The 14,619-nt window shown below is 44.5% G+C and overlaps 1 protein-coding gene across 1 annotated transcript in view; it reads left to right on the top strand.

Annotated features, from left to right (window-relative positions):
• The first annotated feature begins 2,221 nt into the window (after positions 1-2,221).
• LOC143929287 (fatty acyl-CoA hydrolase precursor, medium chain-like) overlaps positions 2,222-14,619 on the top strand; it is a 31,374-nt gene continuing 18,976 nt past the window's right edge. Inside the window, exons 1-6 of the mRNA XM_077453408.1 lie at positions 2,222-2,713; positions 5,785-5,989; positions 10,611-10,749; positions 11,669-11,802; positions 11,996-12,149; positions 14,167-14,280. Coding sequence (XP_077309534.1) covers positions 2,662-2,713; positions 5,785-5,989; positions 10,611-10,749; positions 11,669-11,802; positions 11,996-12,149; positions 14,167-14,280 — 798 coding nt within the window. The 5' untranslated portion in view covers positions 2,222-2,661. The remainder of the gene's footprint in view (positions 2,714-5,784; positions 5,990-10,610; positions 10,750-11,668; positions 11,803-11,995; positions 12,150-14,166; positions 14,281-14,619) is intronic.

Here is a 14,619-nt window from a genome sequence, read left to right as displayed (position 1 = left end):
GCTTTTTTTCCATTACGTCCATCTGCTCTCAGAGGGACTTGTATCAGGTCTTATTCCAAGAAGCCATGGCTACCTACAAGGGGGCACCCTTGGTTGGGCCTTGGAGGTGCAGTGGGGAGGTACAGCATATATGTAAGCCAACGCAGCATGCCTGGGCAGTGAGATTGGGGTTGTTCCCAGGTTGATGAGCTGTATCAACATCCTTCCGAGGTGAACCTTAGATATGGTATGGTGCACCAGCCATTTTTTGGGCATCATGGGATCTTTGTAGGGTTCTACCATCACTGTGGCTCCTTGTAGATTTCTATGGGTTCCCACTGGCAGGGACCAGATTACCTCTTGCAGTGGTTCCAAAACTAACTTTTGCTTCAGGAGGGTACAGGCCACCCCTACTTGTTCAGGTTGCCTCTTAGTAGCTCTGTGTTGTGCCACAAAAGCCTGAAGTACTCTGAGCCATACTGCCCACAAGCCACAGCGACAGGCGCCTTCGGCCTGAATGCTTATATTTGTCCAACAGGCGGGCAGATTAATGTCATTCAAGACATTCATACCTAGCACCACGAGCACTGAGAAATTAACTGGGCTGCGGGTCACTACTACTCTGACCCACCCCACCACCTGGTCCTCAATTTGATTCTTCACCTAAGTGATGATCTCTACCAGGATAGGTAGATTATTGGCTGCTTGGAGGGACAGCCAACAGGGGTCGAGCTGTCCCCAGGCTGCAAATCTATGCACGTAGACATCATATTCCATGACCATGACCTTGGACCTCAGTGTTGATCAAACATGAGATCTCTTGTCTGTTGATTAGACGGACACCATTGAGTTCAGAGTGACCATGTCTTCAGACTTGTTGGGACTCTGGGTTGACTGTCCCGGGGGTTGTCCCTCTGCCCTGGTAGTTAGTTTAACAATGGCCTAGAAGGGTTCCTGAGTTCAGACTGCCCACAGCAAGTGGCTGGGGATAAGGATTTTACCCCCCCCAGGTCCGGCGTCCAAAAGGTGGCTGTTTATGCTGGCACCGGCACTGCAGCCAGGGAGCTAGCATTTTCAGAAGGAGACATCAACAATGAGCCATCTTACTTCCAGGGCACAGATTTCCTCAGCCCTAAAGCTGGCCATACACTATACAATCTGAATGTACAATCTCCTGTAGACTTTGGTTTACACCTACAGGTATAACCGTGCGTGGGTGTATTTCCACGTGACACGTATAAGGCAGGCAATGTATTTCAATGGGGTGCATTACTGTATGTGCATTATGTGTGAGAATTGCAGTAAATAAGTTACTGACTCTATTCCAAAAACATGCCACACCGAACAACATGGTACTGCAGCACCATGCAGCTTGGCGCATGTAAAAATGCAAGAATGTGCACATTTGCAGATGTGTGGGGGTGCCATTAACAATGCGTGTCACTGCCACGCATCTGCTAAAGGGCAGCATTTTTCTCAGGTTGTCTGGAAAGCATGTGATTTTGTAAAACTATGTAATATGAGGACCCACCCAAACAACCCATTCAATTTGTATCCAGTCAGGCAGGCCCCTATACTACATGAGGGCAGGAGTGGTGGTTGGTTGTCACGTCCTCCATGTTTTCCCATTAACTTGTTGGGCGCCAAGTACTTGGGTCAAATGGAAGGCCTGCCTTGCATGGGTTCTTCTGGTCTACGTTAGACACTTAGTACAGGGTCACTTTACACGTACACTTGGGCTACCTTTACTTTGTGTTGTCTTCACCAGTGCCTAGGGACAAGGCTGAGGCTGTTGTGGAGGAATACTCGACCTTAGGCAGACCTCTACTCTTAGAGATGAGTGTACGCTAAGTACAATTGCACTGCAACTGTTCTGCAGTTAACTCTTGTTTCCCCGTAACAATGTACACCTTCTATGTAATCTGCACTTAGGAGGGAAACTCTGAGCCAATGTCCACAACCACCTGTCCAGCATCTTCCACTACTACTCCGAAGTATAGTGCCACTCCATACGTGCACTCAACTTAACTCTCAAAAATTTCCGTACAGGATTGGAACCTCTGCGGTGCAATCCATTCCCGTTACTCTGGGAGACAGTCTGCTGGCGGAGGGAGTGCCGACAACGCCTCTCTCACTGCTAGAGACCATGCCAGCATCAACAGGCTGCTGGTTACACTTCCATTACAATTTGCTGCTTCAGTCTACATTGATGTCTTCATATACACCAATGTGTCAAAGAACCACTTGTTAATTAGATGTGTGCTGGTTACTTACGATGCACCTCTTTAGTAACTTCAGACCAGGCAAGGACAATGTTTCACACACTTTACTTCAAGTAGAACTATAGGAAAAACTTTTTTTCAGGTGGGGTGATGGGCTGAGAACAGATTTTGTGGTGCTCATTAGTCGGGATATTGTTTTTTCCCTATTGGTTGGAATCTTTGTCCCAGGCGGTGTATCATATTTTACACAGAAGGTATTTAGTGCATTTGCTCCACAGAACATGGGATGTGTATACAGGAGCTTTTAGAACTTTGGACTTCTAAATCTGCTGAGCTGGCCAAGCTGTGAAAATGATAAGGGGTGTGTCTTTCCTGTCATGGAACCAATACCAGATATAAAAATCTGATTCCAAATATCAGAAGACCTAATTGCAGGTTGTAGAAGAACGGCAGAGGGACAATGAAGGTGTGCGCTCTCCTCTGCCTGTCCTCATTCGTCCTCCTCAGGACAGGTGAGATCTCAAGTTACCTAATGTATATAATGTATATGAAATCTGCAACTCTGGGTAGATCCAGAAAACCCCCCAGCTCCAGGCAGATATAGAAACCCCCAGCTCAAGGCAGATCCAGAAACTTTCAGCTCCAGGTAGGTCCAAAAATACAACAACTCTGGGTAGATCTAGAAACCCCCAACTCTAGGTAGATCAAGAGGCAGACATAGAAACACCCAACTCCAGGCAGATTTGGATACCCCCCCAGCTTTGGCCAGCCGCAAGTAGATCCAGAAGCACCCAGCTTCATCTCCATTTCTTGCCAGCTTCAGAAACCCCCAACCCCAGGTAGACACAGAAATCCCCAGCTCCATGTACATCCAGAAATCTAGATCCAGGTAGATCCAGACCAGAATCCCCAGCTCTAACTCAAGGCTACTTAAAAAACACAGCTCACAGAGACCCAGAAACCCCTATATCCAGGTAGATCCTGAAACCCCCAGCTCCATCTCCAGGTAGATCTGGAAACCCTGAGCTCCATTACCAGGTAGATCTGGAAACCCCTGTCTTCATATCCAGGTAGATCCAGAAACTTCTAGCTCCGGGTAGTTTCAGGAACCCTAGGCTCCATCTCCAGGATGCTTCAAAAACCCTCAGCTTCATTGTTGTTAGTTAGGGGAATAGGACCCTCATTGTTGGCATCAGTGGAAGTAATAGTGCCCCATTATTGGTGTCAGTGGGATTAATGGTGCCCTATCATTGGTATCAGCAGAAAGAATTGTGCCTAATTGTGGTGTCAGTGGGAGGAATAGTGCCCCATCATTGTTGTCAGTGGAGTGAATATTACCCCATCATTGGTGTCAAGTAACAGGAATAGTGCACCATCATTGGTGTCATTGGAGGAATAGTGCCTCGTCATTTGTGTTAGTGGGAGGAATAGTGCCCATTATTGGTATCAGTGGGAGGAATAGTGCCCCATCATTGGTGTCAGTAAGAGGAATAGTGCCCTTTCACTAGTGTGAGTGGGAGGAATAGTGCCCCATCATTGGTGTCAGTAAGAGGAATATTGCCCCATTACTAGTGTGAGTGGGAGGAATAGTGCCCCATCATTGGTGTCAGTAAGAGGAATATTGCCCCATTACTAGTGTGAGTGGGAGGAATAGTGCCCCATCATTGGTGTGAGTGGGAGGAATAGTGTCCCATCATTGGTGTCAGTAAGAGGAATAATGCCCCATTACTAGTGTGAGTGGGAGGAATAGTGCCCCATCATTGGTGTCAGTAAGAGGAATAGTGCCCCATTACTAGTGTGAGTGGGAGGAATAGTGCCCCATCATTGGTGTGAGTGGGAGGAATAGTGTCCCATCATTGGTGTGAGTGGGAGGAATAGTGCCCCATCATTGGTGTGAGTAGGAGGAATAGTGTCTCATCATTGGTGTGAGTGGGAGGAATAGTGCCCCATCATTGGTGTGAGTGGGAGGAATAGTGTCCCATCATTGGTGTGAGTGGGAGGAATAGTGTCCCATCATTGGTGTGAGTGGGAGGAATAGTGTCCCATCATTGGTGTTAGTGGGAGGAATAGTGCCCCATTATTATTGTCTGTAGAACGAATAATGTCCCATCATGGGTGTCATCCTTGGGCAAGTTAAAGGAGAGTGAAGGACTACAGTTTGGGCATCACTGTTATAGAATATTTTTCTTCATTACAGGTTAAATTCACATATTATTTTTATTTTATTTTGGTAGGACAAACTGGTTTCTTGAAATGCCCTTCCCCCTTCAGGTAGAGTTCATTTCACTTCCTGTCTCTGTGACACCAAGACATGAATGATGGTTGATTGCTGATATATATCACAGGGACAAGAAGACAGACACTAAGTAGAAAAGTTTTAGTTGGTGTTGGACTTTAATAAATGCCGATGTCTTTTACGTGCCAGGAATCTAGTTAATAGAAGAACTTATCTGCGGGATTAACATTATCTCTTAATAATTATTATGAGAAACTCTATATCCCCGGTGCCCAACCTGCGGCCCTTTGGTGCTTGTTGTGTGGCCTTTGGACCCCAGCAGTCCGTAATGGGAGTATTGATTTTTAAAGCCATAATAGCAATGACCTCTATTAGTGTCATGTCCCCAACATAACCTGTTGTATGTCCCCGGTCTCTGACAGTCCTCTCTAGCATTACATATGAACTACATACACTGAACATTATGGGAGCTATTGATAAAAAAATAACACTATAAACATTCTTTATGCATAAATTCATGACCTATCACAATATACAGTAAGAGAATAATTTCTCAGAAAATCACCATCTTTTATTATTAAAAAGCCACCCTTGAGCTCCAGTCAGTGGCTTTGTCTAGGCTGCGATGATGTCATCAGACTGCAGGCAGAAAGAAGCATTTTCTTAGTCTCCCCGGTGATTAGAACAGCCTTTCTCAACCTTTTCAACACAGAGGAACCCTTGAAATAGTTCTCCGGTCTCAAGGACCCCCTGCTAAAAATTTGAAATCTACAACTCGTGATACATTAGTGTGATGGTCAGTGAGAGGAATGGTCCTTACATTTGTGGTCATTGGGAAGAATTACCTCCTTACAGATGGCTAAAAAGATCAATGGTGTCAGGGGGAACTTATCTGAGAGGCAGAAATTGCCCAATGCTGAAGGAACTCATAAAGGAACCCCTAGCAACCTCTGGAGGAACCCTAGTTGAGAATCACTGGATTAGACTGTACATTGTAACTTTGTAGCAAATCATAAGGTGAGAGTCTGCAGTAGAGGCTGATCTGTGTCAGACATTTGCAATCACAGCCAAAACCTGTACAGAAACCAGGATTTACACAATTGTGTCATCTTTGATCAGGAATTTCAGTCCAGGGAGTTTTTGTTGACCCTGGATGATACCTGAACAAGGATGGTGCCATCCTTCTGGACAGAAAAGATAAAGGCATTGTAAGGAGGAATACTGTGATCTCTGTGAGGGGTAATAAATACTTGGAAGGGTTACACTGACATATTATTTAATATAGACTGGAAATGGGATCACCAGGGTGGACAGTGTACAATCTCTGTGTGTTTTCTCTGATTTCAGGCCAAGCAAAGGAAAGGCCATTGGTGGACACAAAGTACGGGAAGCTCCGGGGGGTCATCGAGCCAGTAAAGGAAACTCCAAGAACTGCAGATGCTTTCTATGGGATCCCCTTCGCAAAGCCTCCAGTTGGCAAACTGAGATTTGCAAATCCAGAATTACCCAAACCCTGGGAATCCATCCGAGACGCCTCCCAATATCCTCCCATGTAAGTGTCAGGAATTCACCATCTGTGCTTCTTCATGTATTCTGCCCCATTCTCTAAAAGGGTTCAGATCAATCTGCCAAAAATAGATGTTTCAATTTTGGGTGGATGTCGGTTGAGTCAGCCACTAGATCCCTACGCCAACTCTGGAAGTCTGATTCCTACACTTGGGGTCCCAGCGACACCCACCTGCCCGGGCCATTGTGATGGGGTCTTTCTTATTCATCTCTGCACTAGCTGCTAGATCCCAAGGTGATATGGGCACAAATATTGGTAGGCACCAAGGGGTTATGGGCACAAACATTGGTAGGCACCAAGGCGATATGGGCACAAGAACTGCTAGATCACAAGGTGATATGGGCACAAATATTGGTAGACTCCAAGGGAACATGGGCACAAGAACTGCTATATCTCAAGGTGATATGGGCACAAATATTGGTAGACACCAAGGGGATATGGGCACAAGAACTGCTAGATCCCAAGATGATATGGGCACAAAAATTGGTAGATACCAATGGGTTATGGGCACACAAATTGGTAGACATCAAGGTGAAATGGGCACAAGAACTGCTAGATTTCAGGGTAATATGGGCAAAGAAATTGGTAGGCACCAAGGGGATATGGGCACAAGAACTGCTAAATCCCTAGGTAATATGGGCACAAAAAAATTATAGACACCAAGGTGATATGGGCACAAATATTGGTAGACTGCAAGGGGACATGGGCACAAGAACTGCTAGATCCCAAGGTGATATTGGCACTAACATTGGTAGACTCCAAGGGGACATGGGCACAATAAATGCTAGATCCCAAGGTGATATGGGCACGAATATTGGTAGACACCAGGAAATAGCAATATGGGTGGGTGTAAATGATAAAGAAATGGCACCAACATCCCTGAAAATAAATGTGAACAAGGGAGGGTAATTTGGCATGATTTTTGGGGGTGTCAGAGAAAGAGGTAATTTCAATACTCCACAATAAGTATAAAAAATAACAAAATGTTTTATTACATACAGGACATAGTTGAAGAAAACTTTTTAAAATATGAGATTATGTGCACATGTACAAGGATAGGATACATCTAGAGTTCTAAACGGTAGACACCAAGAGGATATGGGCACAAGAACTGCTAGTTCCAAGGTGATATGGGCACAAAGATTGGTATACACAAAGGGGATATGGGCACAAAAATGGTAGACACCAAGGGTACGTATATGGGCACAAGAACTAATAGATCCCAAGGTGATTTTGGCACAAAAATTGGTAGACACCAAGTGCATACGGGCACAAGAACTGCTAAATGACAGGCAGATGTGGGGAACAAAAAAACTGATAGCAGGCATGGTGATATGAGCACAAGAACTGAAAGATGCCAAAGGGTTTTGAACACATATCCCCTATTTTTGAAGATTCGGTTTCAATTATTTTTAATGTGAAGCTGATTCAATTTAGACAGACCTTACGGTTATACGGGGTGAGATGTAATATTCTTCCTTAATATGGCCTCAATATCAGACAAAAAGATCAATGGCTGCCTGTAAAATGCTCAGATCAATATTATATATATATATATATATATATATATATATATATATATATATATATATATATATATATATATATATATATATATATATATATATATATATATATATATATATATATAATTTCTTTATTGCTTTTTTTAAGATACATCTAAAATCCCATACATTCACACTCTATGTTGAGCTTACACAGGAGCTTCTTATTATACTTTATAAAAATAGCTGTTATGGGTGTATGAACATAAATTCTAGATGCCAAAGGGAATATGGGCACAATAAATGTCATGGGCGCATGGACACAAATTCTAGATGCCAAGGGAATGTGGGCACAATTAATGTCACGGGTGCATGGACACAAATTCTAGATGCCAAGGGGATATGGGCACAATAAATGTCATGGGTGCATGGACACAAACTCTAGATGCCAAGGGAATGTGGGCACAATAAATGTCACAGGTGTATGGACACAAATTCTAGATACCAAGGGAGATGTGGGCACATAACTGCTAGAAGCCAAAGGGACATGGGCAAAAGAACTGCTAGATGTCAAGGGCATATGAGCACAACATTTCTTGTTGCCAGAGGAATATAGGGGGAAAAAACAGCTAGATGCCAAGGGGATATAGGCACAATAACTATCAGGGGTGTATGGACATAAATGCTAGATGCCAAGGGGGTATGGGCACAATAATTGTTAGATGTCAGGGGCGTACAGACACAAAACTGCTAGAATCCACAGGGATGGGGGCATAATAACTTCTTGATACCAGAGGGATTTAGGTGTAAAATCTGCTAGATCTGTTTTTATTTTTTGTAATCTATTCTTTTCATTGTATTGTACAATATGAACGGTACTATTATTATGACTTTTGTTATGCCTTATGAAAACACAATAAAACATTCAAACAGAAAATCTGCTAGATGTTGGACTTCCAGACGCCATTCCAAGCGTAGTGTGCCACTGCATCTTGTAGTATTATTATTATTATATTATTATACAGGATTTATTAAGCGCCAACAGTTTGCGCAGCGCTTTACAACATGAGGGCAGACAGTACACTTACAATACAAATCAATACAGGAGGGACTAGAGGGCCCTGCTCGTTAGAGCTTACAATCTAGAAGTAGTCACCATAGTAAAATGCTAGCCGCATCCTCAAGAAGTTCCTACAAAAGAGATTACAGGAGTGGTGGGAGATGAATGGCGGATAAATTACGGGAGAAATAATGCAATCTCTATTCTATTTACCTCGCTCCTCAAAACTAGGTAATATTTGGATCCCACGGCGGCTCTCTCGACTCCTCACCGCATTAGATAACCCTGTCTGAGAAGCTCTCTCCCGAGGGGGTTACCTTGCGGGCGCGCTCCTGAGTCATACACTCGGCATCCATAGACACACAGTGTATGACTTGGCCCGCCCCCGGCACCCGCATTATTAGATTTGATTGACAGCAGCGGGAGCCAATGGCTGTGCTGCTATCAATCTATCCAATCAAAGCCGGACTCCGTGGTGAGAAGGATAGTGGGGACACCCCCATGGAAATTCGGGGCTCAGGTAAGGTAAACGGGGGGGGAGGGGGGGTTGGGGGGCCAGACACTGCAAGGTGTTTTTTCATTTTAATGCACGTAGGTTTACAACCCCTTTAATTAATGCATAAGCTGCTCTCAGCACTTCTTTTGTCACAAATTGGGGGCAGGGCCACTGTTAGAAATCATAGGGTCCAATTATTCCTGCCAGGTGGGGAAATCCTATGTGTAGGGGCTCCCAACAACAAAATGAAAGTTACGCCCTGGACTGATATAGATAAATAAGAGGCCAGAACTGGTGGTCTTTATAACAGAAGCATGGGTTTGTGAAAAAATAATAATTCTACGCACCTAGGAGGATGCTGCATCTGACCCCCACCAGCTGCAAGATTGAGACCTGAGCGATCAAAGACCACCAATCGCTCAGTTCTCAGCCTTCAGGCTGCAGAGAGCCGATGACTGCCAGTCTCCGGCTCTCTGCTCTTCCCCTCCATTGCTCACTGGAGAGCCAGGCTGTGGAGGAGGAGGAGGGAGCAGCTTGCTCAGGCTCTCGTGGCACGCTGAGAGGCTTAGCCAGCTGCTGGTCCAGGCTAGGGTTGCCAACCGCCGGTAAATTTACTGACAGTTTGTAAAAATCTGTGATTTTTTTTACACCTACTAGTAAATATTGGGGGCTGATAATTTTAAGATGTGTTGACTTTTTAAGTGTAAATCAAGAAAATGACATTGTTATAGGGCAGGGATATGCAATTAGCGGACCTCCAGCTGTTGCAGAACTACAAGTCCCATGAGGCATAGCTAGACTCTGACAGCCACAAGCATGACACCCAGATGCAGAGGCATGATGGGACTTGTAGTTTTGCAACAGCTGAAGGTCCGCTAATTACATATCCCTGTAATAGGTATTGTCCGTGTTTACATATCATGTTTATACTGTTCAAATATTCACTGTGTTAGTCTAAAACTTTTCAATATAAGTTCTGAAGTTTCTCAGGTTGCCAGTAAAAAATGTGCCCCGCCAGTAAATTTTCAATGTTTTGTCAGTCAAAAATGCTGCGGGAGGTTGGCAACCCTGGTCCAGGCATCTGGGTGGATTGTGACTTTGAAGTCAGGATCTTTCCAGAGCCTGGATTGGCTGAGCGTCGTCAGCAGACAACAGGCTTTAGCCCGTTGTCTGCTGAAAACGGGTCACAGGAGTGCAGAACAAACTGCACTCCAGGGATCCATAGGAGAAGTATGGGCAAAATAGCTTTGACTGTGCTTCTCTTATATGCCATGATCCGCGGCACAGAGGATTACTCTGCCTGCTGTGCCGTGGGATTACTGATGTGCCCAAAGGTAATTAAAAAGTCCCTTCCCTTTCCCCACTTCTGAACTGATGGGGCCCGGACCCTGTACAGAAGGGCTGCCTCTACCACCCCCTATTGGCAGACTTTCATAGGAGGACCCCACTGTCAAACCGACTGCAGAGCCTGAACATTACACCAGCAGAGACACAATCCAGGTATATTCTGCGTCTGCGTCATCATCTTGTATTTTGGTCTTTCAGGTGTTTGCAACATGTAGAGATTATGGAGGGAATTGCCTCCTACTACAAATCTCCATTTAAGATGCCTCCATTGTCGGAGGATTGCCTTTATCTGAATATCTTCACTCCGAGCGACAGAGAAAAGAAATCAAAGTTACCTGTGAGTATCGCATCAAAAGAGGAGGCCGCTGGTGATGGTGATGCAAACTTAAAGCGTAAATACATTCAAAGAGTAAAACAATAAGTAAATATATACTTTCATTAAAATTCTGTGTACATTTGGTCCCCAAAAATACCTTAGAATCCAACCAAAGAGCCTCATCTGCATAAATTTCCTTTACTGTGTCTATAATTCAATCTACTCTCTCAATATCTCACTTTGTATCCCCCCATTTAGCTGCACTGAGAGTAAGTGATAAATAAATTTAGGGAGAATTTCATGGGACTTTTGAGGCGCGAAAATAACAATATAGAAAAATATAAATGTAATAAGTAAAAATAGAATGAATACGTAGAATAAACATTCAACAGGATGAATCACAGAACATACAAAACTAAATGCAAAGCTGAATAGTCTCTACATGTTTCGCCATACAGTAAGGCTTCTTCAGGAGAACTTTGATATCAGACGTTATGCATCGTACTCACTATAATGAGTAAATATACAATTAAAACACAAAAAAAAAATATATAATATATAATTGTATTTTGTTTTTTGAGTGTTTTTAATTGTATATTTTCTCATTATAGTGATTACAATGTATAACATCTGATATCAAAGTTCTCCTGAAGAAGCCTTACTGTATGGCGAAACATGTAGAGACTATTCAGCTTTGCATTTAGTTTTGTATATTCTGTGATTCAACAAAAGTTTTATAGACAAACCTCCTGTTGTAATGAATGTGATTTCCTGACTATGCTCAGCGCTCTGCTGTGGAGCTGGAGTTCAAACAAAAGGCAACAAAACTGCTGATTTTCCACCACATGTTACTCAACAATTGCTACATAAATATGAAGAGTGATAGTGATTTGTACATTATCTCAGTTTGTGATGTCACTCGGCATTCTTGTGGTTTTAGGTCATGTTCTTCATACACGGGGGCGGGCTGGTGGTGGCTGGAGCCAGTCTTTTTGATTGTTCTGCGCTCAGCGTCTATGAGAACGTGGTTGTCGTATCCATTCAGTACCGGCTGGGAATTCTGGGATTTTTCAGGTAAAGCTCTCAATTTTTGTTCCACTTTAATTTTAAAGCACAAAACTCAAATGAAGACCCCGATCGCCCCACCACGCTGCTGTAAATGCACCCGACATGTCTTCTCAATGCCTGGGCATGGCCCTGCCCTGCATTGTGGAAACTCCTGCATGCAGATTTTTAGTAATTTTTATGTATTTGCTTCTTCCTCCAGTACCGGAGACGATGAGCTGCCCGGCAATCTGGGCTTCTTGGACCAGGTGGCGGCCCTCCTTTGGGTGCAGGAGAACATCGCTGAATTCGGGGGCGATCGGCACTCTGTCACCATATTCGGGGAGTCTGCTGGGGGAGTCAGCGTCTCAGCTTTGGTAAGATCCAATTTGGCAACTAACTGAGGATCACCAGCGAGGCCAAGCAATTTATTAGACTTTAAGTGCCACTATTACCGGGGGCTGCCAGTGCTGGCCTCCTGAAGAAAATGCAAGTTCTCTGGCTTTGTCACTTTCCTGACATTTCATACAGCAATAGTATCACCATTGGTGTGTGCACAGGGTGTGCTGGGAGTGCCTGGGCACACCTTAATCACCCTGTGCAGTGCCGATTCCCCCTGCTTCCTGGCATCCCCTGTCTCTCCCCCCTCTAGTGCTGCCAGCTTCTCTTGTCTGTTCTCCCATCGGCTGCTGCGGGGGATGTTTCAGCATGGGTGAATGAATGAGCACATTGAGTGATCTGTACTGATCGCTCCTTTGTTCAGTTTTAACTGAAGCATAGTAAACTTCAGTACAGAGCACTCCCTATTTATTCACTGTCCAGTGCAGCTGAGGCTGCAGAGAAAGGGACTGGGGAAGCTCTGTCCTCAGTCCCTTTCTCTCTGTTTAGACCAGGGTTCCCAAACTGGCGGCCCTCCAGCTGTTTCGAAACGACACGTCCCATGAGGCATTGCAAGGCTGAAAGTTACAAGCATGACTCCCTCAAGCAAAGACACAATGGGACTTGCAGTTCCGTAACAGCTGGAGGGCCACCAGTTTGAGACCCCTGGTTTAGACCCTTGATATTTCACCAAAGCCCCCCAACAGGGCTCCTAAAAAATATAAAAAATAAATAAATAAAATAATAGTTAAAAAAAAAACTACTGACGCCGTCCACTGCCCTACTGACACCAATCTCTGCTCTACTGACACAGTCCACTGCTTTGCTGATCTATACGCATGTGTGTTTGTGTTCTGGGCTGCACACACCAATAAGCATCACCTCCACCTTATTTTTTATTAAAAAGCCATGCTTGATCTCCAGTCAGTGACTTTGCCTAGGGTGAAATGATGTCATCTATCTGCTGCAGGCAGGAGGCAGAAGTTCCTCAGTCTCCCCTCCCCCGGTGATCAGTCTGCTGCAGGCAGGGGGAAGTAGGGTTGCCACCTTTTCTTCAAGTCAAACCTGAAAACTTTAGCGGCGCACTGCAATTTTTTTATAGTATAAACTATATATATATATATATATATTTTGCTATTAAATAACATTTCTAATCATATGAAGTTAAGAACAAGAGTTCCCCTTTACATCAGAGTCCACAGAGTTCCCTTTCACTGTAAGGGAGAACTCTAACATAAGGGATGCTCTGTGAACCCTGATTTAAGGGAGGACCCTGAGAACTCTGATGTACGGAGAAGACTCTGATGTAAAGGGGAAACACTGTGGCCTCTGGTGTAAAGGAGAAATCTGATGTAAGGGTGCTCTAAGAACCCTGATTTGCCTTATGCCGCGTACACACGAGCGGATTGTATGGCGTACTTAGTCCGTCATACAATCCGACGGACAATCCGTCGTAGTTTCCACTGAACGGACTTGACCACACACGGATGCACAAACAGTCCGTCGAAAGCTTGCACGATGACGTGTACAGCACGTACGACGGGACTAGAAATAGGAAGTCCAAGACACAGCAAAGCACCCTTCCGCCGTGTAAATCCTTTCTGGGCATGCGCCATTCTTAGTCCGTCGAACTAGCATACTGACGAGCGGATTGTCCGCTGAAACCAAAGTACGACGGACAGAATTTCGAAAAAAACAAAATTCTTAGTACTCCGGACTGCACGCTGAAAAAGTCCGCAGAAGCCCACACACGAGCGCACTGTCCGCTGAAATGTGTTTCGACGGACTAAGTACGCCATACAGTCCGCCCGTGTGTACGCGGCATTAGTGTACTTACTCCAGCAGACTTCAGTCACAGACAGGGATGGATGGTGAGCTCACTCACCACCTCTCGTCCAAATGTATCTGAGGCTGCTGGACTTCAAATTTCCGGCCCGACTTACTTTCCTATTCTGGGGCTCATCAGTCTGATGCTTCATATGTATATACAGTATTTATTATCTTTCCCTGTTTTAGGTGCTCTCTCCTTTAACAAAAGGACTCTTTCACAAAGCCATCGCTGAGAGCGGTACAGTGGCGATGCCGGGGATGGCGGTCAGTAAGCCGGAGGAACTCACCTTCTACCGTAATGTAAGTCCACCATCATACATTGCCTTATACAATAATTGTGTAGTGGATAGCATACACAGTGGCTTGGTAGTTAGCACTGGTGCTCCCTAGTATTTATACACAGTATATACTGTATACACTCACAGGCCACTTTATTAGGTACACCTCGCTAGTACCGGGTTGGAACCCCTTTTGCCTTCATTCTTCATGGCATAGATTCAACAAGGTGTTGGAAACATTCCTCAGAGATTTTGCTCCATATTAGCATGATGACATCACACAGTTGCTGCAGATTTGTTGGCTGCACATCCATGATGTCATTCTCCCGTTCCACCACATCCCAAAGGTGCTCTATTGGAT

The sequence above is a fragment of the Lithobates pipiens genome, unplaced genomic scaffold (genome assembly GCF_037356315.1).
Source record: "Lithobates pipiens isolate NorthernLeopardFrog02 unplaced genomic scaffold, aLitPip1_a1.2 Scaffold_10, whole genome shotgun sequence".
NCBI classification, from domain to species: Eukaryota; Metazoa; Chordata; class Amphibia; order Anura; family Ranidae; genus Lithobates; species Lithobates pipiens.
This window is presented reverse-complemented; position numbering and strand designations above follow the sequence as displayed.